Source organism: Furipterus horrens, unplaced genomic scaffold (assembly GCF_987537825.1).
Source record: "Furipterus horrens unplaced genomic scaffold, mFurHor1.1.pri manual_scaffold_8, whole genome shotgun sequence".
NCBI classification, from domain to species: Eukaryota; Metazoa; Chordata; class Mammalia; order Chiroptera; family Furipteridae; genus Furipterus; species Furipterus horrens.
The window spans coordinates 27,391,035-27,415,445 of NW_028327178.1; the positions used below are offsets into that span (position 1 = coordinate 27,391,035).

Genomic DNA, 24,411 nt, shown 5'->3' on the forward strand with positions numbered 1-24,411 from the left:
GGTTGAAGGTCTTCTCAAGTGAAAATGAGACCAGAAGTCAAGTTCAACTCACTTTCTCACCGAGGAAGTCTATGTCTAGGTGGGAATATTTCAAGAGGTTAATTACTTTCTTCTTTTGCTTATCTGTGTTTTAATGCTTCCCAAAATGGAGATGCAAACCTTTTGTAAGAAAAATAAATACTGCAGTTTCTAAGTTATATAAAAACCGAACAAGAAATACAGAAATGTGGCTTAGCAATTCCTTTAGAACTTGCTCCAAGGAATACTTGGAAAAGACATTAACATATTATGAATTATATGTAAATTGATGTTTTATGAAAAGATGCTTGTGAAGTTTTCTCTGAGTAAATATTTTGAATATTTTCTTGCAATATTGCATACAATATTAATTTAATTAGAACACACTGAATAAGCAGCACAAAATAAACCAATCTCAGCTATTTAATTTAAAAACAAAAACTTATTGAATTTTATTACTTAAAATTTTTGTAAAAGAAGTCAAATGAACAAACAAGTGCCCAATATTTAATTATCAGGAAATGAAAAAGAAGATACTAGGAGACAGAATGAAATGCTTATGTAGAACAAACAGTATTACATAAATGATACCACTATTTGTAGACAAAAACTTTTGTGTTTGATCACTCTAATTTGTACAATTAGAATAAGGTTTGGTTTACTTTTCAAATGAGGGACACTAGCTTATTCTTTTTGTAAAGAACAATAAAGTAAAGCATACAACATGAATTTATGGTAAAGGGGGACGAAAGATGCTGTTTAAAACCAAAAATGCTAGTTAGAAGTATAAAACTCTTAGAATAAAATATAAAATTTTATGACTTTGGATTAGAAAATTATTTCTTAGCTATGATATCATAAGCATAAGCACCCGAAGAAGAAATAGATAAATTCAACTTCATGAAAATTAAAACTTTTATGCTCTAAAGGATGCTATGAAAAGTGAAAGTACAACCCATAAAATGGGAGGAAATATTTGCACATCATATGTCTGATACAGAATTTGTATCCAGAACATATAAAGAAATCTTACAACTCAACACCAAAAAGACAAAAAACAGACACAGGATTTGAATAGACATTTCTCAAAACAAGATATGCAAATAGCCAATAAGTGCATGAAAAGATGCTCAACACCATTCGTCATTAGGGGAATGCAAGTCGAAACCACAATGAGATACACTTCACACTCACTAGGATGGCTTTAATTAAAATGACAGACAATAACAAGTGTTGGTGAGGATGTGCAGAAATTGGAACCCTCATATGGCACTGGTGAGACCATAAAAATGGTTCAGCTGCTGTGGACAAGTCTGGCAGTTCCTCAAAAGATAAAATGGAGTTACTATATGACCTAGCAATTTCGTTCCCATGCATACACCCCAAAGAAATAAATGTATGTGTCCACACAAAACCTTCTACACCTTCACAGAAGCATTAATCATAATAGCCCCAAAGTGAGAACAATCCCAATATCCATCAATAGATGAAGAAACGATATATGGTCTCACCATACAAGGTCCTGTAAAACTGGCCCACTGCCTCTCTGACCCTATCTGCTATGACTCCAACCACACTGATTCCCTGAAATGGAATCTTCCTGATTCTTGAACAAACCCATCTCAGGGCCCGAAGTGGACCAGGCTAAGCAGAGAGCCTGCAGGGACTGAGGGAAGGGAGGCCACTCCACTGGGAGGACTGTAGGTCCTGACAAGGCGTCCGGTACCAGCTGTTCCCTATGCTCCGAACATTTACACCACAGCCAGCTGCATGGATAGCTCTCTCTCAATCCACAGGTCTCTGCTCAAAGAGCACATTTTCAGAGAAGCCTTCCCTGACCACCTAATGTAAAACAGCACCTTCTTGTCACTCCCAGTGCCATTTATACTCTCAATTTTTCTTCCTGGCTTATGACCACCTTCCTGACATTATGTATTAGGAACAGGACATGATACATTAGGATAGGATAGTGTAATATACTACATACATTGCCACTTCTCACTACTCAAGATCTGTGTGCAAGACAAATCAAGGGGAGACTCAAACAATCCACAGGTGAGTCCTCTTTTATACTTAAGGACAGCCCAAGAGTCCTTATCCTCCACTTTTGAGACCATTGCTTTTATGTACTACAGAGGATCAAAACTTAACATAAGTTAGAATTCAAGCATATGTTTTGCAAAAAAAGTAAGTGAAATGCACATCTGAGAAAAAGATTCCATTGTATATTTGAAAGAAAAGAGACTATGACCTTCCTGTAGAAGAAAAAGAGGTATGGCTTTAAGGGAGTCAAACATTTAAGGGATCTTTGTTAGCTGAGTTTGTCACTTTTAGAAAACACAGCATGAAGGTCTTACGGTCACAGAGGCTAGTTCCCCTCATCAGTATCCTGAGCATAAGCCAGACTTCATTGCTCTGTCCCATCATCTGTCCTTTCCTTCATGGGTACCACTGAGTGGAGTGCATGACCCAGAAAGGGGACACATGGATTTTGGGGTGCTGGGGACCCACCATGGGTGTTCCCTTGTCTTCTGCTTGCCTCTCCCCCTGGAATGTCAGCTCCCTGCCATAGTTCTCTCTATACCTGCCAGGAAGGCCTTCCTCCCCACCTCTCTCTGGTGCCCGCCTCAGTGTTAACTGTGGCCTAATGAATCTATGGAACAGAGTGGATTTAGGCTGTCAGTGTAGCAGCATAAAAGTCATGTTTAATATGTCGATTTGGACATCCAGAACAAGATTTTCTTATCCAGACCACAGTTTTGAAAGCCAGGTTTTGCCTAAAGAGATCATCTAAGTTCTTTTGTCTGCTCCTTATCAAGAAGGGACCCACTGGAATAACTAAGGGAGGGCCCATCAGGTAAGAAAGGGAGGTGGGTGGCCAGATGTGTGTCCTCATGCCTTCTCCCCAAGGAGGCCCTGCAGTGGGGAGGGATGATGTTGAAAGGCTAGGGCGATGCTGAGGTGAAGGGACTCCTTTCCCATCAGGAGGCTTCCATGCAGAACAGTGGATCCAGGTCAAAATGGAGCACTCCTAGCAAAGTACAAAGGGCAGGGCAGTGAGGTGAGAAAGCAAGGGGGCCTGGTCTCATCAGCCCCTGTGGGATCCTGTGTAGTGTACAAGGGACTCTGGGAAACTTGGAGGGTGCTGTGGAGAACTGCAGGATCTGGGGGATGGGTAGAGCAGAGGGAAAGACCTGATGGCCTTCAGCTGCCAATCAAGCAGGAGGTGCTAGCAGAGGCTGAGCAAAACAAGTCCTAGCCTGTCCATATGGGAGACCAGTGAGGTTCCCAACAGCTCCATCCATCTGAGAAACTGTCTCCTCCCCCACCAGTTAGGTATACAAATTACAGCTCTTTCCTGAAGCCAGTTTTTGAGAGGAGTGGAAGAGTCGAACTTTTGAAGACTAGACATTCAAAAGACTAAATGTTTGGCTAGATTAGCTGACAGCTACCCAAGCAGGCAGTGGTCATTATAAAGATGGAGTAAACAGTGAAATAAAGTCCTTTTCTCTGCACATCTTTGTGCCATGAGAATAAATGTGCAGCTTTGCTACCTGTGCAGGTTTGAGTCAATGCCCAGGAAGTAGGCATCTTTACATTCTGAGAGCCTCAAAGCAGCGTCCGTGTAGCAAGTGCTTCATTTAAAAAGTGCCTTGTCAAATGAATTCCTAATTACATAGATAAAGATGGCTCTTCCATGCACACGTGAGAAAAATAGATGAAGGTCTAGTTCCTTGTGGCTTTCTGATGTGAAGTCCTACTTAGGCTGATCTTCATGCCCAGGATGATTCTACCTGTGACCCACTCTGACCCTAAACTAGGGTGTGACTCCTTTCTGGGTCTCAGTTTCACAAAGCACATAAGGGATACGTTAGATCAAAGCAGTCGCAGGCTGCGCTTCTGGCGTGCTGACGGTAGGGGAGGGAAAGAGGGGGCACAGCCAACCACTGGGGCTCTGATCCCCGATCTCCGTTCCAACAAGACAGTGGGCTTTAATCATTCTACATCTGGGACTTCTAATAATGACTTTATTTAAACACAGGATCTGATGGCTTGGCCACCACCTGGGCCCCCTTTAGCCAGGCCCCTTTTACCTCCTACCTTAACTACACTGAATTCCTGGCTCATGCTGGTCATCCCCAAGGGGACGGTCAATAGTGAGGAAACAGGGATCCAGGTCATGCAAAAACGACCAGTCACCTGGGTGACCAGATTACCAGGGAAAATTGTATATATGAGTTCTGTCTGGCAAAAGTGCAACCATTTTTACTATAACCAAAATGGTTTGCACGACATCCATGTAACCTGGCAGCCAAGGAGAGTGGACTGGAATGTGCAGGCATGAACAATCATGACTTCACTGTGCTAGTCAGTGGGGGCGGTAGATGCTCTTGAGTGAGCACATGTACTGTGTGGCCAATGCATTCAAAATGACTGCGTGAGTAGAACAATAGATCTGCATCAAATTTCGTGTTAAGCTTGAGCATTTCTCCATAGAAACCAGCCATATGATTCAGAAGGCCGCAGCTATGAGTAACTGGTGACTGGCAGCTTCATCACAATAACGCACCTGCTCATGCATCATGTCTCGTGCAGTTTTTTTGCGAAACATCAAATCACCCAGGTGACTCAGCCCCCCTACAGCCTAGATTTGGTGCCCTGTGACTTCTGGCTTTTCCCCAAACTAAAACCACCTTTGAAAGGGAAAAGATTTCAGATCATCATTGAGATTCAGGAAAATATGACAGGGCAGCTGATGGTGATTGGGAGAACTGTGTGAGGTCCCAAGGTGCCTACTTTGAAGGGGACTGAGGTGTCGTTGTCCTATGTACAATGTTTCTTGTATCTTGTATCTTCTTCAATAAATGTTTCAGCTTTTCATATTACATGACTGTATACTTTCTGGACAGATCTCATATATAATTACACATATACACATGTGCATTATAGCTTAAGGAATACATGTATCACTGAGTTTTTATCTGTCCAGGATAAAATGGTTAATGTGACCAGGCATAAGAGCTTTACAAGACTTTCATAAAACTGTTCTAGTTTCATGATATTCTAAATGGAAACTATTTGTTTATTTGAGTAGTTTTAAGTGGGAAATTGCTTGTATCATACAAAGTGTGGCATGCCAAAGCAGCTCACATTCCTGGCCTCCCCTCTCCAACCATGTTAAAAGCATAGTGTGCTTTGATTTCAGTGAGAAATCTGACAAAATCTCAGATGAAATCCTGCCCCCCAGAGGGCAGCTGTGAGGTCTAGATGGAGTACAGTGAGGGCAATTTAGAGTTGAACAACCAAATTCCAAAAGTACTGAGTAATAAACAGTTATCAACCTGGAGGGAAGATTCTGTTCCTTATTCCTATTCCTAAAATTTAAAGATTACTTCCACCCCCACCCCTCCCCACCCCCAAATAGTCTGCATCAAGACCCAGGGGGGTATGATTACCAAAGCAGCAAACGACACAAGTTGGGAGAGTGTTTAAAGGCAGACGAGAACTAGCTTTTTAAAAATGGTCACAGGGATAGAAAGTACAGTGTGGAGAATCTAGCCAATAATATCAAATAACTATGTGTGGTGCCAGGTGGGTACTAGACTTACTGGATCATCACTTTGTAAGGTACAGAAATGTCTAATCACTATACTATACACCTGCAACTAATATAATATTGCATGTCAACTGTAATTTTTTAAAAAAGTTCTATATAACTTCAAGGAAGGTGAAGGAAAGAAGGAAAGAAAGGGAAAGGGGGGGGGGGAATAGAAAGTATAAAATGTATACCACACAGACCACGGAGTGTGCTTGAGGAGCAGACTTCTGGGAAAGACTGCGGTTGAGAGTCCTCAAGGGAAGGTTCCTGAATAAAAAACTGCAGTGAGGCCTGTTTCTGAGGGCCTGCCCTCTGAGCTCCTGCTCCAGGTAGACCCCAGCCTGCAGGTCTGCAGAGCTGCACATTTGCTTGTCAAGGTGTAAGTCCCAGGACAGAGTGCTCAGACCCCGCAGGTCAGAGTAAGGCATCCACAACTACCTTCTGCGATGAAGCAAAGGGAAAGGAAGTGGTGGTGCATGTTGGCCATGCCCTGGCCCAGGACACCAGAAGACCCAGGCTCTGGTCTGGGTGCTGTCTCCACTTACTAGAGCCATGGAGCCATTCTAGACCTCAGCCATCCTCGTTGTAGGCGAGCAAGCCTGCCACATCATTGCTGTGTCTCCCAGGGTCCTCTTGGATCCTGTGACTCTGAGGAAGGCTGGTCCAGAGGATGACATGCATGGTGAGGTCCAAGCCTCAACCAGCAGACTGCAGTGCAAGGCAACCATCAAGACTCAATGAGGAAGGTCTCAGAGGGCAGGACGTGGGTCATATACAGAAGGAACTTTTCTAACAAGTCAATCTGCCTTACAAAATGTGGCTCTCTGTAGGCAGAACTGTTCAAACAGATGCAGAGATTCAGGGGTGAAGTTGACAGAGATGTTACAGATTCACTTCCTGATCAAGGAGAAATTTTGAATGGCGTCTCTGAGATTCTTTCCAACCTCAAGATTCAATGGCATTATACAATATTATTGTGTGTGTGTGTGTGTGTAAGAAAAATTAAGTGCCCATGAAATAAACATGTGCATCAAAGGTACACTGGCCATCTACCAAGAATTTATAGTACAATTTTTAAAAATCTAACCTTCAGATCTTGGTTTGCAGAATATTTTCAACATGCCATTGTACTGGTGCTTCCATATGTTCCTCGGTCCGCTTACCTGTTAATTATTCTTCTATGGACAATCTTTAAAATTATAATTCGCTCTGCACAGTCTTTGAGGAACTCTGACATCCGTTGTTTTAAAACTGGTTTCATTTCATGTTTTGCAATTGCCTTGAGGTGATCCCATGAAGCTTTGCATCTTCTCTCCATCTGACATAAATTATCCTGAAGTTGATCAAAGTCAACCTAAAAATCAGAGAGGGAACACTGAAAATGCGCTGAAACAACCAGACCCCAACCTGAACCAGGAAACCAAACTGCCTCTGGGAAGAAATAAACATCAAAACCAAATTTACATCTTGAAATACAAACACATTTATGGCCTAAAAATTACCCACATGTGTATCTGTCATTATCTCGGCATCAAATTATTTAGTGATAAAACTGTTTTCCAAATGAATTCAACACAAGTGTCACCTATTTTTTTTTTTTTTTTTTTTTTTGCCTCATTTGGAAAGAAATCTTAGGCAAGTTTTTGAAAACTGTAAATTAAAATATGATATCAAGGCACTTAGTACAGGATGAACTGAGCAGATGTACCATTAAATTTTCAAAGCACTCTTGTTCTTCGAAGATGATATTTCACTTAAGGCTGGAGGAATGCACCATAGTCATACATGGATGACTCTGATATGCTGCAGCCAGCTAAAGGGCAGCCAGCTTCTCTTCACAGTGATCTCTTTAACACTGTGTGACAAATTATTTTATTTATCTGCCCCTTCACTCAGTCAACCAACACTCATGGAGAGACTTGTGAATGCCAGTCTCCACACCAGGCACTAAAGACACAGAGACAAATGATGAATGAGACCAAAGAGGCTTATGATATAGACAGGCAGGTGATACCATACACTGAGGATGTACAGAACCTACCAGGTGCACATGCGCGCGCGTGCGTGTGTGTGTGTGTGTGTGTGTGTGTGTGTGTGTGGTATCAGGGTCTTGCCAGAAGATGCAAGCCATGTGTATAAGAAATAGATGCCACACAACACTCACATGCTTTTCAAGGAAGTGGGAAGCCTGGATTGTCTGAAGTAGCCTGAAACGAGGCTTTCTAACGTAATGCTTTTATAGAATATCTAGACTAGAAATTGTGTAAATCAGAGAGTCAGTCATGAAAAAATACACTTGAGGGCCTTTAATGAAGGTGTGGGATAGGAGAAAAGAAATTGAGAAGGCTAGGTGGGAAGGAAAAGACATACACAGATGAGCTGAAGGGAGGGGGCTGATGAGACAAAGGTAGATGTAGGTTGAGAGATGTGGGAAAGGCCAAGAGCCAGGGAAACAAAGTCAGAAGAAGAAAGAGGAAGTGCAGAGGTGAGCTTCTACTGCTCAGATGCCGAGGTGGTCAGGAGAGCAGGGCCTGGATGGGAGTGCCCAAAGGGACATGCTGGAGTGGCCTCAGATTCCAGCCCCACCCTCCAAACAACAACAGAGCAGCCAAGTCAACAAAGGCTGATTCTGGGGGACAATTGACATCATCAGAGAGGATGAAGATGTGCTGAGCACAGGGGATTCCCTGGACTTCTCGGGTGCTAAAGAGCCAAAAAGCAGAGGCAAGTTTTTAGTCAGAGCCCTGGGATTCGGGTAAGCAGGGGGTTTGTGGGACTTTGAGAAAAATGATTTTTTGAAACCAAAGAAATTTTGGGTCTAGAATTAAAAAAGGCTTCACTTTCTTATGATATTGTGGAGCTTTGAAAAAAAATCTGGCATTTGGCTGAAAAAAAAAAAAAAAGATAGGCAGATTTAGAAAAGAAGGACTGAGTAGTTCAAAGAATACGTCTAGGAAAGGGTCCAGATGATCTGGGATTGACAAGTAAGATCTAGGAGGCCTAGGAGGTTTTAAGCCAATGGTAACAGTTCTAATCTTAACTCTACACATCTGTCCTCCTTTGTATCTGGCAGCTCTATTGATACAAAATAAAACAACATCAGTTCAGCTCAGACATGCACCAAGTAGCCCTGTGCTACTTAACCACGTGATGATACCTGCCCAGCACTGTAATGGGCACAGAGCAGGCAGCAGACATGGAGGTGGGAGATGGTTTTCTGGGGAGGAGAGTCCACTGGGAGCCCTTAAGGTGGCGGCAGAAGAAAGTAACCTCACTGCCAGTAGAAGCCAGATGGGGAGTCTTTTGCTGAAAAGCAATTGGAAGGTCGAGCTTAAGATCAGTCTTATTAGGAGCACTAGACGGCTACCCCAGCTGGCTGCCCTCCTGGGCTGAAGCAGTGGGCACATGTGAGCTGAGTCTTCACAATGACTATATGACCTCAGATTCTGTTACAAGCTCCACGTCATAGGGGAGAAACTGATGCACAAGGAGGTTAAGTAACTTGTGAGAGGCCACACAGATGAGAAAGAGTGAAACTAGGATTTGAACCCAAATCCCACTGGCTTCAGAGTTTAAGTTCTCAACTACCATACCTTAAGCCTAGGTTTGCCCCTAAAAACATTTCACCCCAGCAAGAGAGGTGGGCTGGCCTTCTGTTGTGCTAAGTACCTAAGGATGGCTCCACATGGGCCACTTTCTGTGTGCAGGAAGATGTGTGAGCTGTGCTGGGAAGCAAAGTCAAGTCTTACCAAGTCTGTCTGGATTGCTGTGGGAGAAGAAAGGCTCACTGCTGCCCTCCAGACCGAGAGAAGCCTGCCCCTCGGGCGCGGTGGTGGTGAGGCCCAGAGGGTGACACACGGGGGTGGGGGGGACGGGCGATACAAATGCCTGAAACTTATTTTGTACCTGTCTACACAAAAGGGCCCCTCAACACCGAAAAGGTGGCGCATGCCCTCGTGAACTCTTGTTGCAAGTCACAGGGACCTGAGTCAACTGTCATCTTTAGTAATTACCCAAGTTAATGGGTAGAAGCTATCTGCAATTTTGGCTTCTGTGGCCAAGCTTCAGGCAAGAATACATTATTTAGTTATTAGTTAATAATAACTAGCCATCCTTTGGACCAGGCCTGATACTGAGCAGGGCCAGAGGCCGTCACTGGGGTCAACCTGGGGTCAGGACCCCTAGGCCAGGGCTGTTTTGGTTAGAGTAGGCTCCACCTAGGAGAAGGTCCTGGGAAAGAACAAAGGACCATGTGTAAAAAGGGACCTGATCTGTTCTGGAAATAGAAGCAAGGTGACTCTAGACAGCCAGACAGACTTTGTCTCAAAGAGTCACGTAACAAACTGCCTTCTGGGATGGTGCTCATGGAGGGTGGGGACCAGAGCAGCCATTAACAGACCCATGTGGGATACTCAGAGGGCTTTCTGCCTTGGTTAGAATATTGAAGTAATATTTGTAAAGACTTCAGAGCAGTGCCTGGCACAGAGTAAGCATGGCGCGGGTGCCTGTGAAATAGTATAAGAAACCCTTTGTTAGCCCTCAGAGCTGGAGGATTGCCTCCTTCTGCATCAAGTCAGGTCCGCTGTCAGGCTCGCTCAGGGGCCACCTGCTCAGTGTACCTGGCAGTTGCCAGCCTGCTGCTCCTGAGGCAGGTGATGGAGGGTCCCAGCCCCTGGATCCCCACAAACCAGTTCTGTGGGAGAAGACAGAAAAAGGATGAACTCTGGGGAGGGACTTTAGCAAAGTCCCCTTCCCCATTCCTCCCCCTCTGCCCACCACTCTCTCCTCTTCTCATTCTAGATTCCAATGTGTCCCAGAACCAAAGGTCATTCTGCTTTCAGCTCCTTAACCTGGCTTGTGTTTCCAGAAGTTTCCACCACCCCCCCCCATGAGTTTCCCGTTGCCCCCAAGACCCTCACATCTCCCAGCTCTGCTGTGTTTGGGATTCCTCTGGGGTTGTTCAACCTCAGTGATGTTTCTGAAGTGGGGGCAGCTGGCTGTCCAGCTACTGCAACTCTCTCCTTTCTACAAACCATATGTTTGGGAAGATTTTCACTCCGCACTAAATTTAAGAGCTTGCAGCCGAGGGTCCAATACTATACACCGGTCACAGCCCTATCAACTGTTCCCTCTGTGGAAGATCGCAGGCATGGTCAGTCTGTGGGGAGCAGGGCGCCAAGGGGTACCCTGTTTCCTGGCTCGACACCTCATTGCAAGGTCCGATGGAAGTCTGAGAAGGAGCCAACTTGCATCTCTCTGATGTTCTCACCCACCTAAAACAAGCTGGGGAGTTTTAATGCTTGAGAATCCAGCCTGGTGAGTAACACAGCTCCACAGCGGACACAGCAGTCAGGACGGGGACGGCAGCTCACGCCACCTACCTCAGCAGGAAAGAATCTGATGCAGCAGCAGAGATAGGAAAAGGATCTTCAAGGTCCATGGGAAAAGGCACAAAGCAAGTCACATTCACAAGCTCTAGAGCAGGGATGCAGGCAGTCCTTGGGCATTTTACTTAACAGAGACTGTGCTCCTCAGAGATGACTGATGGAGACCCAGCTGAGGAAAAGATACAACCACCTCCTCCGTGGCCACACACGTACCTTGGCTGACCTGGTGACGGCGCCGATCTCCGAGTACAGATCGGAGCTGTCTGGGAAGTTTTCCACCACCATGGTGCACACATGATAAAGAAGCGACTGCTTGTGCACGGTGTCTTTGACTTCTGGAACCTTCTCGAGGTAGCTTAACTCAAATGCTTTGGCCTATTAGGGGAACATTACATGAAAGGCAGGAAGAATAAGTTTTACACAGGTTCTTAGAATGGCACAAATGGTTAGAATAAATGCCCTGTTGGAGTAGCCCAGTATTTAGATTTAGCTCCTTTGTGACTGAAGCTTGTCAGGCCACATGCTCTGTCATTCTTAGCTGGTCGCACATGGATGAGCCACACTGAGAATGGAATGAGCCTCCAGCCCTTTCCCTCCATGGCCATCACCCACGGACTCTCCCAAGGCTCTACTCCTAAAACTCAAAGTGCTGTGAGGCTGGGTCTCTGCCACCTGGGCATCTCTAACCTTTTTCTCCCTTTGCCCTTTTGCTATTCTGCTTTCTGGCCAAATATAGGCCAAGTTTTTTTTTAAGTTTGTTTATAATGCTTATACACATAAGACAAAAAACAAAAAACAAAAAGCACAGCCTAGAAGAAAAGCTTTGAAGGAATAGTATGTTTATTTTTCTAAGTTTTCTTATTTATAGCAAGATACAGGTTTGCCCTGCCTGGTGGCTCAGAGAGTTGGAGCATCGTCCCATGCACCAAGGCAGACCTAGATTGTGGATTTGATTCTCAGTCAGGGTGCAAACAAAAGACAACCAATCGATGTTTCTCTCTCACATCCATGTTCCCCTCCACCCCCTTCCTCTCTCTTTCAAATCCTCATGTGAAGATTTAAAATACACATATATTTTATGTGCATATAAAATACATAAATATACTATATTAAAATATATTAAATATACATTTAATATATACATTTTAAGATAAAATTTCTTCTAGATTTTCAGCAAAAAATACAGAAGTTGTTTTTCAGTTATGCTTTGGAAGACAAAAGGTACTACCACCACCAGCAAGTGAAAGGCAGGAATTTGGGGACAAGGGAGGCAGGAGAGGGGGAATGTGGAAGACTTACAGAACATGGAAGACTTACATTAGTTCCATTTAGAAAGTTCCCAATGGCTAAAAGGGTGGACAGGATAAAGCCCAAAGTTTTATTGTTCTCCAACTGGTCTATTCCTTCCTTCAGGTCCAAAAGTGGTTCTGCCACTTCCTTTCAATTAGAAAAAATTATTGGAAAAAGATGATAAAGAATGTTCATTTTGGCTTTAATTGGTTCTTTTCAATTTTTGTACAAGGTCATAACAAGTGAAGTTCTCCTCAGCTTAAGGCAATCCCACATGATCCACACATGCTCCCTGTTATGGAAAATCGTTGCAAGCCAACAGGGAGCAAGTCTACTCCCCAAAGTCTCCCCATGGGGTACCAAGTGGGGACCCATGGCTGACAAGAGTTTGCGCAGGGGTGATAATTCATCTGTCTTCTCCTCTTCCTGCCCATCTTCCAAGACCCTCTTTCACAATCCCCTCTCCTCTCATCGCCCCATGGCTGGCTTCCATGACACTCCTTCACATTTTCCTTCGGAATCTGGACCAGTCCTCTTCTTTGCCTTTCTCCTACCAGGGAGACGACACTGGAAACTGGCCTTCCTCAACCCGGACCTCCCAAGTCTCTGAACCTCCCCTCTATGCACTCTTGCTGGCCACCTCTTGGACTGGTTACTTTCTAGAAGGCTACCACCCTCATTACTCCCATGGCCTACCAGTGTCCTCACGGCCTCAGTCCCTTTCTGTCACTGTATGATCTCCACTCCCATGTTCTGACTCTCTCCCCTCACCTGTATCCCCAAGCCAAAGGTTCAGCTTCATTCCCTCCAGCTCAGCTTTTGCCCCGCCTGTCCCCAAACAAAACTTGACCCAATTGTCTGTTTTCTCCATGACATTACCCCACTTTGCTAAAGAAAGTCACCTAAACATGCTGACTAGTTTTGTGACCAAGTCATGCCAAGTCACCTTAGCAGCCCCGGATTTCTTCATCCCTGCTGGATTCCCACCTGAGTTCAAAAACAGCGGTTTCTTCCAGAAGCCCCCAAACTCACTGCCGCCTCTCTGGCCCTCAGTACAGGACTGTGCTCTCACTCTCTCCTTTGCAGAAAGAGGAAGGCCATGCAGTTTCTCCACCTGTGCTTCAAATCTGTCTCCTCTGGGCACTTCCTCTCCACTAAACTCACCTCCAGGTCACTGTCCACCTCTCCCCTTTCCTCTCCTCTAGTTCCTTTTGCTCAGCTGGCAAAAACACTCACACTGCCCCAGGCCAGAGAGGACTCCTGCTTTTTCTGCTTTCTATTCAGGATGAGTCTCCTCCCTGTGGTTTTACTGTCAAGGCCCCTTTCCTTTTGTTCTCCTCTCAGCCTCTTGCAATCAGTTTAGATTTCAACTGTCTTCAACCGTGCTTTGAGATATGCTCTCAATGGGACCCAATGACCTGCCAATTGCCATAGTCAATGGCAGTTTAGATGATTATCATCAAGTGAATGGGGTCCATATCACTTTCTATATTGATTGTCCTTTTTTATATTTTCCAAGTTTTCTACAATGAGCGAGCATATGAGTCAGAAACAATTTAATCGTTTTTTTTCTGAACCCACAGTCACATGTCTGAGGTGGGTGTCAGGCAGACACTTTAGAATGACGCTTCACGAGCAGGCTGATGATCACTGAGTACAGACACCACCACATCATCGTCAACTCAAATTCTCTCTTAAGAAGGACTCCACTACCTTCACCGTGCAAAACTGGAGTTCTCAGCACTGCGGAGGCAGGACTGGCTGCCTGTCTTCCCAGGTGCTTACCTTTTCTGTAGTTTCATAATCCATTTTGAATGCCCAGAGGTGGAGCCGAGCCGAGAGCTCACTGATGGAGGAAAGTGTGAGGAGGAACTGCTCCGCGCTGCCCAGCGGCGCCTCGGGGTTGGCCAGCTGAGCCTCCTGGATTTTCTGCTTCTCTTCTTCGGTGGGGATCATGGTTAGAATTTTCTGGAAAGATGGAATGATACAGTATATGTGTTTACCATATACAGGTGTTACATTGTTTAAATGAAATACACTATAGAGAAAGCCCCCATGGCATCTAAATTTACATTCATTTGTTTTAAACTTCCCTTCTTCCCTCTCTCTCCTTATAATCTGTTTCATAAGCAACTTGTCCCAAATGTTCTGGGTCTTGTACAAGGACATTATAGGCAAGAAATGAGGATGAAGGTGAGAGAAATGTGAAAGAATAAGTAGAAGATCAGAGAACAGAATATATGCTTTCTAGTACATCTCATGGATTCATTTTAAAGCTTACAGAAATAAATCCTTTTCAGAGACCTCAGACTTACTTGTACATAGGGCACACGATTAAGTGTTTTAAATATTTAAACCAAATTTATTTAGAAATGAAAACACTTTCAATAATATCAAACTCAAGTCTGATTAAGGAAAAATGATGATGATATTTATAAAGAGCAACACCAACATACTAATAAAAAAGGAATATCTTTTTGCTTCTATTTGATTCTGGTTAAAATCAATTGTGGAAGGCAGAGGAGGCAAAAAGGCATCACAGGGATTATGATTCTTTCAGATTCAAATTCCTTACTGATGACATTTTAATAGAAGAAAACAATTCCCATCATGTGACACAGCATATACAACATTATTGATGATGCAGTGTCATCATTTTTCTCTCATTTCTTCTTCTGTAGCAGCAGAGCAAAGAAACACACTTTGTGCCATCCTTTTGGTAACTTGCATTAATTCATTAATACTAAATGGCCTTGGCTACTGCTCTATACAACAAGCATCCGGATGACAAGTGGGAAGGAGTTCTAGTTCTGGGTGAGATGGAGCACCCTATCCGTCCCAATGAATGCCACTATACACCCTGGACAGCATGCATGGAGCAGATATTTGATGACTCCACAAAACATAAATTGTGGCAGGTGGACTGCAAAAGAAGACTGGAATTGGAAGTTCACCTGCACAGGTTATGAATGAGATGACCATTTTGCCTCTGGCATTCTACAGCCTGGGCATCAGAAGGCCCCCAGGTAGCCTGAAACCTGGAACAGGGTATCAGGTGCAGACAGAGAGTAAACCCTCTAGACCTGATTAGAGGAGTAGATAAGGGCTGTACTAGCAGTGGCAGTAGGGGCTGGGAGGCACGTAAAACTCTAATGGAGGAAACCTTTCTCTCCAATCAGTGATGTTGTAGTCCCTTCTGTTTTTTTTCTCTCTGTCCTCTCTTGGCTGGGCCCCAGACATGAGCATAGACACAGAAGGTGAAAGCTGAAGTGAGGCAACTGAAGCCCCAGCTTTCAGCTGGAAGACCAGTGCCCAGGGCACTGGAAAGTACTAGAGAGATCATGGAAAATGAAGATCCTGGCAAAGCAAGTGTATAAAGTTGTTGAAGAACTTCCGGGTTCAGGTTCTGACTTCTCGTCAAGGTGGAGGCATAGGTACACACACTTTGTCTCATTGCACAACCATAACAAAGATCACAACTATCTTCAAAACAAAAAACACCCAGAACTGCCAGAAAATTGAACTGTATGAATGTCTGACAACCAACAATTTAAAGAAGTCACATTCATCCAGACAGGTAGGAGGGGCAGAGATGGGGAGCTGAGGCAGAGAGGATGGGCAGTTCCACATTAATGTGTGGTGGATAAAAGTCAGGAGGGACACCTTGGGAGCAAGCAATCCCAACCCCAGGGCCAGATCACACAGCCCAGGGTTCCAGTGCTGGAAAAATAAAGCCTTATAACTTCTGGCTGTAAAAACAAGTAGAGATTGGGGTGGCAGAAGAAACTGCCAGTCTCTCAGGGGAGTTCATTTAAAAGGCTTGCATTGTCCTAGAATGTATGCAAGTCCACCCACACTTGAAACCACCATCAGGGCAACAGTTGAAGGGTGCCATTCAAATATGGGAAGGGGATGAAGTAACTGGTAATGGGGTGAATGTCAGGCAAGCCTCCAGCAGCCAGGCAGCAGCACTGTCCCCTCGCCGACCCCTCTCCCACATACATAACCACAAAGTGGTGAAGGAGGTTGCCCCACCCTGGCAATTACATAAGGTTCTGCCCCATACAACTTAATGGGTGCACCAAGACAGGGAATCAAAGCAGCTCTACCTAATACACAGAAACAACCACAGGAAGGTTGATAAATTGGGAAACAAAGAAATATGGCCCAAATGAAAGAACAGAACAAAACCCCAGAAAAAGAACTAAACAAAATGGAGATAGCCAACCTATCAGATGAAGAGTTCAAAACACTGGTGATAAGGATGCCCAGAGAATTAACTGAGTATGGCAAAAGCATAAGGGGAGAAATGAAGGCTGCACTAAGTGAAATAAAGAAAAATTCACAGGGAACCAACAGTGAAGAGAAGGAAGCTGGGGTTCAAATCAATGATTTGGAACAAAATGAACAGAATGAAGAAACAATAATTTTTTTTTAAATGAGGAGAGAATAATAAGACTCTGGGACATATCCAAAAGTGCCAACATCTGAATCAAGGATGCCAGAAGGAGAAGAGGAAGAGCAAGAAACTGAAAACTTATATGAAAAAATAATGAAGAAAAACTTCCCAAATTTGGCAAAGGAAATAGACATACAAGTCCAGGAAGCACAGAGTCCCAAACAAGAGGGACCCAAAGAGGATCATACCAAGACATATCATAATTAAAATGCCAAAGATTAAAGATAAAGAGAGAATCTTAAAAGCAGCAAGAGAAAAGAAGAGTTACCTACAAACGTGTGCCTATAAGACTATCAGCTGATTTCTCAAAAGAAACTTTGTAGGCAAGAAGGGACTGGCAAGAAATATTCGAAGTAATGAAAAGCAAGGACCTACAACCTAGATTACTCTATCCATAAAAGCTATCATTTAGAATGGAATGGCAGATAAAGTGCTCCCCAGACAAGGGAAAGCTAAATAAGTTAATTATCACCAAGCCCTTATTATATGACATGTTAAAGGGACTTATTTAAGAAAAAGAAGATGATTAAAACTATGAACATTAAAATGACAATGAACAACTGAATCTAAAAAATAAAAACAAAAACCAATTAAGCAAACAACAGGAACAGAATTACAGATATGGAGATCATTTGAAGGGTTATCAGTGGGGAGAGGGTAAGGGAAGAATGAGGGAAAGGTACAGGGATTAAGAAGCATAATTGGTAGAAACAGAACAGAGAGAGGGATGTTAAGGATAGTACAGGAAATGGAGAAGTCAAAGAACTTACATGCATGACCCATGGACATGAACTAGGGAAGGGGGTGATTGCTTGAGGGAAGGGAGGTACTGAGCAGATGGGGGCAAAGGGGGAAAATTGGGACAACCATAAAAGCATGATCAATAAAATATAGTTTTAAAAAAAAGAACTTCTGGGTTCATTCATGATCTGCTTACATGTGAATCTTACCTTAAATAGCACATCAAAGACTTGGAGACCTAAACTAACCTTTGAAAACTTTGAAAGTGAGCTAACATTGGAACCACGGTCCACAAGACATAGGTCAGAACCTGTGGCCTGACCCCAAACAAGGGAGGACTACTTTTCAGTTCTGCATATGAGACCAGAATTACCCTGATATAAGAACTAGACAAAGATGGTACAAGAAAAGAAAGCTAGACACTAATATCCTTTATGAAACTAGATGTAAAAATCCTTACTATATTTTAAAATATATAAATGTCAGTATGTAAGATATATTAACACATTACTAGATTTTATATAGCAATATAATAAAGTAATAACCACAAGTTTGGTTCAATATACAATAATCAATACAATTAATCTACCAGATAAAAGTCTAAACAAAAATTTCACATAATGATTTCAATTGATACAAAATTGTTTTGACAATATCCAATCTCCATTCATGACAAAAAAACAAAAACCTCTCAGCAACCCAACAGTAGGAGGGATTGCCCACACCTGTTAAATGACATATATAAAAACACCTACAGCTTACATCATGCTTAGTGGTGACAAACTAAATGTTTTCTTTCTAAGACTGAGACCAAGATAAGAGGTATTAAAAAAAAAAAAGTCATAGAGACTGAAAGGAAAACTTTAAACTGTTCCTATTGCACATGGTATAGTTGTCTACATAGAAAATTGTGATAAATCTAAAAAATTATTAAAAAGTGAGTTTAATAATGTTGTATGAATAAGGTCAATACACAGAAAAACCCATTTTATTCCTATACATTGATAATGAACATTTACAAAGTGAAATTTAAGAAAAATGGTATTTACAATGAAATACCTAGGTATAAATCTAACAAATCATGCTGGGCAGCAGAAAATGCTGATGAAAATGATCAAAAAATACCTAAATAAGTGGGGGATGTGCTGTGTTCATGGACTGAAAGACAACAGAATCACATATTAATTTTCCCAAAATTAGTCTATAAATTTGACTTAATTCCAATAAAAATGCCAGCATGACTCTTTTTGTGTGTGTGGCTACAGACAAGCTGATTCTAAAAGTTATATGGCAAGGCAGATGATCCGAACCAACCATAACAATTCACATGAAAGTCTCCAAAAGACAAAACCACCGTGATGAGAATAGATCAGTGGTTACCAGGGGCCAGAGGTGATCTGAGGGTGTGACTAGAAAGGACAGCACAAGAGCACATTTTCGGGGGGCAATGAGACTGTTTTGAATCTTGACTGTAGTTGTCATTGCATGAATTTATGCATATTTTCCAACTCTTAGAACTATAAAACAGTTTAATTTTACTCTACATTAATGCAAAAAATTAAAAATAAATAACAAAATTAAAAAAATAAATTGGACCCCTGACACCATAATCAGCAAACATGCAGGTGTTTACAGGGTAGTGCCTCAGGACACACATGGCCAGGGTAGAAGACATCTGGTTTAGGGAGAGTGTTATCGAGGAGGGCTGTCTCGGTGTTCTGCATGTGTTGTGTGCCGCACTGTGGGTGAGGTCACAGAAGGTAAGCCCTCAGTGACCGCCCCTTCCAGCACTACCTTAGGCATGGCCCCAAACACTGAGATGAGGTGGATGGAATATGAGCCTCAGGGGTGATATTTGGTGACAGTGCTCCTTGCCCTTCCACAGGCTCATGCTTTGACCCCACCTGTCCACACAGATGGTATCAGAAAACACCCAATACAACCCACACAAATGTCACATCTTTGAAAACACCCAGAATTTGAACTCAACCTGTTTTCAACATAGAAACTTAATAAAAATTTGTATTTTAATTTTCTTCACGCTCAAATAGTTTTCAGCATGTATAAGAATTCCAAAATAAAAAATTGTCAACACTTTTTCCCCTTCTTCAGAAGGCATTTTCCTGCCCTGATTTCAGTTGCCTTTTTTCCTTTGGGAAAGTAATCAGACACTCTTACTTTTGTTTTTCACTTCTCTGACTAATTTAAACCATTTGTTCACTGTCGAAGATTTATGAGGTTGCCATCTGCCAGTTTGTTTTATTTTTTTTACACATCACTGACAATAAAAATAGCCATAAGACAGTGGAACGGCAGGTCAAAGCCGCCTCCTATGAGGTGAAGGCCGTTTTTTTCCACGAGCAGATGAAAGGAGATGAGCATGAGGGGGGACTTCTAATTTGCTTCTACCCTGTTGGGAGATTTATGGACGATTTTATGATTGCCATTTGGTTCCACAGGGAGAAAAACATCAAACACGACCACTACGCAATCATCTCAGCATTTTTTGCTTTTTATTTTTCTCCCAGACAGTGTTTCTCCAGCACTTCTTTAAGTGTACTTGCTTTTGCATCTGAAAGCCATATTTCAGAAAAATGCACAAGTCCCACTTCTGATGGACCCAAATGTTTCTGGCTCTGGCCTTCTCATTCACCTGCAGATGAGACCGTAATGAGTAATCACTCTGCCTTGTGAGTTTTGAAGAGAACCCTGGCTCCAGCCCTGGATGAGAAACTAACGCAAGGATTTGGGTGATAACAGCAGAGAGTTGAAGCCCCAAGAGCTGGGCCTGGTCTGTACACAACTTGAATATTCTCACGAAACAATGGCTTTCTACTTAGGTATTTATTCTCCTGGATGGGGAGGGACCTTTTTAATTTTTTTAAACTTCTCAAGGTATCCTGATATTATCTCCTTTCCTTGTTGTGACTATTCAGTGAAGCGCAAGGGGCAGAAACTACTGCATCAAACTTGCAGATGAAGGGACTTGCCTGAAGCGAGGCTGGATCAACCAAGGCAGAGCTGGAGAACCACCTACGGGGCTACTCTTAGTTTCCCAGTGCCAGCTCCACAGTTCACAGCAATTCAAGCAAAAATGCAAAGCGACCAGTGTGCAAAGATGCCCAGCTGTCAGGACACTCAGGTTCCCTGGCACTGCTGACCAATTGCAGTGCCTGAGCTCAGGCTCACCTGGGTGCACCCTGCACCCACTGGGGCACCTGCAGATGTGGGTGGCACAGTGCAAAGTACTTGGAAAGGTGCTATAGTTTTCTGCCTGTGGCCAAAGGGAACTTCTGTTTCTAGGATGATGACAGGTCTGGCAGCAAACTGGGCCAAATTAAATGTCATTTGGGACCATTCAATTGTGCTACCCTCTGAGTAGACATAACTATAAAAACCAGAAAAGCAAGACAAAGGGGGAAACCTCTTCATACTTTCACTTGTGATACTTTAAGGACATGGTATTTGGTAAAATATCATTAATGTTACTTAGAAATGGCCCCAAAATAATGTTCTACAGTTTAATCTTATGAAAAACTACCTCCTTAATGAAGTTAGTTAACTACTCCCTTAGGTTTACACAACAAACCAGATGCATACCATTGGGTTGCTAAGCAAAGCCGCAGGATGTCATTTAATACATCCTAATCACATTTAGGTACACAGAGGTTTCAAATGGCCCTGTTAAGCCGTGGTGCCATGCTACAGTGCCTGCGTCCTACAAGCAGACTGTTTGGCAAGAGGCCCTTGCGTGAAAGCTAGAAATCTTATTAGTAAAGATCTGTAAGGACACAATTTCCATCTCTTCTCAGTCTGACTTAATTGTAGAACAAGCCTAGAGAATAAACTCTGGGTAACCGGCTTAGCAAATGGATGTAGACCACGCATGCCCCTTGGGTCCCTGAGATCAGTGGTCAGAGACAGCAGGTAATGTGGGACAGTGCCCGGGTTCTCCAAGAGAACTGGTGTTTGCTGGGCTCTTTTCAGCCATGACTGACAAGAGTTTAAACACACACACACTCACACACACACACACACACACACACACACACACACACAATTTCTGGATTCATACAGCTGGCCCTAAATCAGGGGTTCTCAATCTAGGTGATTTTGTCCCCAGGAAACATTTGACAAATTCTGGAGACATTTTGGGTTGTCACCATTGGTGTGGTACCACTGGCTTGTGGGTAGAGGTCAGGGATGTTGCTTGACACCCTGCATGTGTGTGGGGCAGCTCCCACAATCAAGAACTGCCCAGCCCAGAATGTCAATAGTGCCACCAATGAGAAACCCTTCAGATGAAGCCTGTGATAAAAAATGTGTAAGTCTATGTGTTGTTGTGACTAAATATGGATTTACTGAGGTCTCATGACACAATAAACTCTCAGTAAAGGCTTATAGTGTTTTCTACCACTGTGTCTTCTTGCTTTGTATCATTCCATGCACCAGCTCCTCTCAGTGGAAAGCCACAGGCAGCACTGTGAGCGGACTGTGTGGTCTCATGAGTCTTCTCACTCCCCAGATTCCTTCTTCTCTTTTGGCAGCTGTGCACCCTCCCAGGCCAGCCATCCCCAAGACTGGGCTCTGTACTTCAGACTCAGAGTCTCTAGACTCATGTTTCAGCTTGACCTCTCACTGTCTTCTGAACTTGGGCACAGAATAAAGTTGGGACTCACTCTCTTTTTCTTTAAAATGGGAAACGCATTAGTATGTACCTCATAAGGTTCTGATGAACATCTACGTAAAGCACCCACCTATGCCTGGCCCACAGGAAAAAAACCTGTGGAAGTCAGTCTTTGTGCTGTGTTGCTATTCCTACATCCATCATCATTACTGTTGCTATCATTAGTCCTTCTGGATCAAAAAAGTGCTCAGCTGGAAACCAGTCAGAAAAGGGAAAAGTAATTTGATTCATTCTAAAATCTAAGTAACCTATTGTATCTGAAACTTTTCCTTCCCAGGGTGACCTACGTTTCAGGAGAGAACAAAGGCAAAACCCAAAGGAATCAATCTCTCCTAATGGACTTTCAAATTCTCAGGACAAGAAGGGGAAATGTTTTTAAAGGAGGAAGTTGTCATTTTTTTTTCCTTTAATCAGGCTGGCTCTGGTTGCTTTTGAAGCCTCTCTTTGTGGAATCTGAAGCTTTTGCCATCTCTAAAAGACACTGTTATGTAAATAGGATGGTCAGAAAGTGCACCAGGGCCCACCACACAGTTAGTCCTAGATAAAAGACACTTTGCACTTGGTCTGTCCAGGCTGGCAGCTCCTACCTGCTTAATGGCAAGCCAATGCCTGTCCCCTACCTTCTCCTCTAGGGGTCCCAGAGTAGGGCTGCCTCACACTGAGGTCTGGCCTACCCCGTTCTTCCTTCTGGCAGTGTCCCTCTCTGTATGTACCTGATGTCATTGGCTTTTTCCTTTATACCCATCGCCCCAGTTGGCCATGGGCCCTCACTTCCTGGCTGCCCACCTGGATATGTTGCCCTGCTCTGCTGCCTGGCCTGATGCTATGGCTTGGGGCTCAACTTCCTCTCCAGCTAGAAGGAAATATATTTCAATCCTTGTACCTGCTCCTTGAAACAGGTGTGTGTGTGTGTGTGTGTGTGTGTGTGTGTGTGTGTTTCTCCAAGTAGAGCTGCTTAGGCCTGTATTGGTTTCCTAGGGTTGGCATAACCCTAAACTGATAAACTGGATGGTTTAAAACAACAGAAACATTCCCTCCCATTTTGAGAGACTAGACATCTGCTATCAAGGAGTGGGCAGGGCCATGTTCTGTCTAAAGGCTCTAGGGGAAGATGCTGTCTTGACTCTCTCTAATGTCTGGTGGTTGCGGGCAATCCTTGGCATTCCTTGACTTGTAAACATATCATTCCCAGTCTGCCTTTGCCATCACATGTTCTGTGTGTCTCCCTGAGTGTTTTCTGCCATCACATGGCATTCTCCTCTCTGTGTCTATGTCCAAATTTCCCTCTTATAAGGATATCAGTCACTGGAATAGGGCCCACCCTAATCCAGTATGACTTTATCTTAACTTGATCACATCTGCAAAGACTAAACCCAAATATGGTCATATCTTGAGGTTCTGGATGGGCATGGAATTTGAAGAGACACTGCTCAACCCAGTACAAACCTCTAGGAACACAGTGTTTCCTAAGCAGGACTCTTCTTCTCAGAGCACAAAGGCACACCTGCCCAGCTGGGTTCACATGCTACCACATGCCCCACTGCTCCCTCCCACAGTCAGGGCCAGGGTCACGTTTAGCACTGTGGCCTGAGCCATTCCTTATGTCCAATTTCTTTTCAAGGGCTTGCTTTCCCTCACTGTAGTCAGTCCTCATTTGTTCCCACTACTCTTAAGTCTTTTACATAAGACTGTGTATGAATGAACCCCAACTATGGAAGAATATTAAAGGAATGCAGAGCCTTTTGTTACTAGGAGGATGCAATGGGTGCCAATGCTATGAAGCAGTGTCCTATCCCCAGTCTGACCCAGTGGGCCCCAGACTCTACCACCCATCTGCAGGAATCTGTGGTCTGGGGTATTGGCTCTACTCATTCTGCTTCTATTATCAGAATAGGAGATTTAACTTGCTGCAAACTGGCACCAGCCCATAGTGAAGGGAGAACAGTCCTGGTGGAAGAGCTCTAAACCCTGCCGAGCAGAGCAGGTGAGCTGTGGCTCTAGCAAGGCCATCTACCAGTCATGTAGTCACAACCAAGTCACCCAACCTCTCTCTACTTCTACCATGCAGATCAACAAATACTAAAGACTCAGATGGCAAATGAAACAGATTTCTACATACCCTATTGAGTGCAAAGAGAGAAAAAAAGTCACTTACGTACATGGATATGAGCACACATGGAAAACCCTACTTTGAAACTGCTCGTTAAACATACTTGATTTGAAATGATGT

The 24,411-nt window shown here is 43.5% G+C and overlaps 1 protein-coding gene across 8 annotated transcripts in view; it reads right to left on the reverse strand.

Annotated features, from left to right (window-relative positions):
* The window catches only part of FHOD3 (formin homology 2 domain containing 3), a 434,907-nt gene that overhangs the window by 23,109 nt on the left and 387,387 nt on the right, over window positions 1-24,411 (reverse strand). For all 8 annotated transcript variants that reach the window (XM_090285641.1, XM_090285640.1, XM_090285639.1 and 5 more), the window contains 4 exons: window positions 14,080-14,262; window positions 12,322-12,441; window positions 11,218-11,379; window positions 6,781-6,971 (listed from right to left, as the gene is read on the reverse strand). In XM_090285641.1, coding sequence (XP_090141767.1) covers window positions 6,781-6,971; window positions 11,218-11,379; window positions 12,322-12,441; window positions 14,080-14,262 — 656 coding nt within the window. The remainder of the gene's footprint in view (window positions 1-6,780; window positions 6,972-11,217; window positions 11,380-12,321; window positions 12,442-14,079; window positions 14,263-24,411) is intronic.